Here is a 2,500-nt window from a genome sequence, read left to right as displayed (position 1 = left end):
TCTGGATGTCACATCAATCTCACATCTCAGCATGGGTTACCGATAGCAACCGCGACACCTAGAGAGATCCGGTTTAGGAGTGAGGTCATCTCCTAAATGTCTGCCAGTGCTAACAGGACCACTGATAACTTTTACTACCCTCACTCTCCTGACCAATCACAGAGCTGATCAACTCTCATAGGAGGGGTGAGAGAGGGTCAAAGGCCAGGGTGACACTATGAGCCGCTCACTCACACACACACACACACACACACACACACACACACACACAGACACCCGTGTACACACACACACACACACACACACACACACACACACACACACACACACACACACACACACACAGCTCTGGAGTTACAGAACAGGGCAGGGTCTTGGTGTGCCCCGGACCCCAAGTTGGTATTTATAGGCACTCAATGCTCTGTGTATGTATGTGTGTGTGTGTGTGTGTGTGTGTGTGTGTGTGTGTGTGATCTCACCATGTTATTCATAGTGGGTGAGTCTTCACAAAGCAGTGTCCACCCTCTGTAGAGAATAGGCCGGGGCAGGTATTTGTGGATCAGGGTTAAGTGAGAGAGTCAAGAGAGAAAGAGGAGAGGGGTGTGTGTGTGTGTGTGTGTGTGTGTGTGTGTGTGTGTGTGTGTGTGTGTGTGTGTGTGTGTGTGTGTGTGTGTGTGTGTGTGTGTGTGTGTGTGTGTGTGTGTGTGTGTGTGTGTGTGTGTGTGTGTGTGTGTGTGTGTAAGCTACCTGTCTATGGCCGTGCTGGTAGCCATACTCCTAGCGAAGCCTCTCAGACCCAGCTGTCTGAAATAGGGGATGCAGGAGAGGTTGGCGGCCATGATGGCCAACGAGTCAGATGGGTTGACAAAGAAACCATTCTGCCCCAGGATCATGTATCGGTCCTGCCAATACATCAACAACATCATCATTAAACACACGCCAATACATAATTCATCAATCATCAAAACATACTCAAACCAACCAATAATAAATGGACGTTTGAACACTTTTGCGACACACAATTGCTACTAGTCTGTCTGTCTGTCTCTTCCATTTCCAAGCCAAAACATAATCAAGCAAGATATCACCCAGATGGCTGGAAGACATCGGCTACAGAAGATGTAATCTAGGGAGCCCAAACACATTTTAAAGCCCTTTGGCCTTTGATACAAAAAAACATCATCTGGAGAGTACTCAAAGAGTACTAAAGATGGTTTATAGATATTAAACTCACTATCCACTTACCATAACATTAACCCTAGCAAGTGGTTGCATATCAACAGTTGCAGTTAATAATTTGTTGATTGAGTGTGAGGATCTGTTGACTATAGGGCATATGTGACACGTTCTAATGCTTTGGTCGTCATATCGGCAACCAATCAAAATGTTCAGACTTTTCTTTTGAAACACAGAACTATGTTTCAACGTTGTTGAGAATCACAACACAAGCTAGCTTGGTCAAGACAAAATACTGCAATGCAATGGATTCGGTGAGTAATCCCCACTGCTACCTGTTACCAATGTTAGCAGGTCACAAAACAAGCTGTATTAGATGACTAGCGATGTGTCACATTTTTCTAAAGAAAAGTCGGATCCCGATATGAGGACCAAAACATTAGAACGTGTCACATATAACTGTAAGGCACTGTCCAAATCAACCCAGTATATCCTCAGTATCAACCCCAGTACATTCATGCAGACCTCCCTGCTGGGGTATCTTGGCTGATATCATTCAATCGTATAACAATGACCTATACGACTGAGACTGTGAGCTCTAGCAGACAACTCCAATGGAATAAATGTGACATATTTCTCCTGATGCTAGGCTAATCTAGTTAGCATAATGTGCGCCAGCGTATGGTATGAATGACCGTGTGGGAATGTTGTAAATGGAAAAACTGAGCCGTTTGTTATGCCATGCATATTAGCCGGTCCCATTGCATCACTTCCTGTTATTGACGAGCAAATACTAAAATAAATACTCGAAAGCAAACACAGGAATCTCAGAGCTCTCGGGATCCTGTACAGCAAGGCACAGTGTGACCTGTTGTGTAATCCAATCTGTGTTCAAGACTCAATATATCTATATATACATATATCCATCCATCTCAACTCATGACTGTGAACTGAAAATTGTACCCCGTCTGCGTCGAATGCAGCTCCGACACCAAAGTCTCCACTCTTCATGGCCTCCACCAACGGGGCTGCGTAGGTGAGGTTGGGCTCAGGTGGCCGACCCCCAAAATCCTCCAGGGGGACACAGTTGACGGCAGAGTTAGCAGGAGCCCCCAGCTCGTCACACAGGATCCTCTTCACATAGGGGCCCATCACTGAGACAGGACAGGCAGAGAGGGTTGGCATCAAGTGAAAGAAGTACAATTACCTTTTATAGCATAGCCCATGGTTTTCAATAAGGGTTTTTGTTCAAATCATGAATTGAGTTTTAATTCACTTATTGCATTGAGTGAATTACAGTGAAACAAATGGACCCCAACTCTGG

The 2,500-nt window shown here is 45.2% G+C and overlaps 1 protein-coding gene across 1 annotated transcript in view; it reads right to left on the bottom strand.

The window, feature by feature from the left end:
* Positions 1-2,500, bottom strand: part of pgm5 (phosphoglucomutase 5) — a gene marked incomplete at both ends in the record, with an annotated part of 27,724 nt that overhangs the window by 21,795 nt on the left and 3,429 nt on the right. The window contains 2 exons of the mRNA XM_080533035.1: positions 748-902; positions 2,140-2,330. Of these exons, the coding sequence (XP_080389161.1) occupies positions 748-902; positions 2,140-2,330 (346 nt within the window). The remainder of the gene's footprint in view (positions 1-747; positions 903-2,139; positions 2,331-2,500) is intronic.

Source organism: Nansenia antarctica, assembly GCF_963989245.1.
Source record: "Nansenia antarctica genome assembly, chromosome: 5".
Classification (NCBI taxonomy): Eukaryota; Metazoa; Chordata; class Actinopteri; order Argentiniformes; family Microstomatidae; genus Nansenia; species Nansenia antarctica.
The sequence above is the reverse complement of the archived record's forward strand: the minus strand, read 5'-3'. Positions and strand labels throughout refer to the sequence as shown.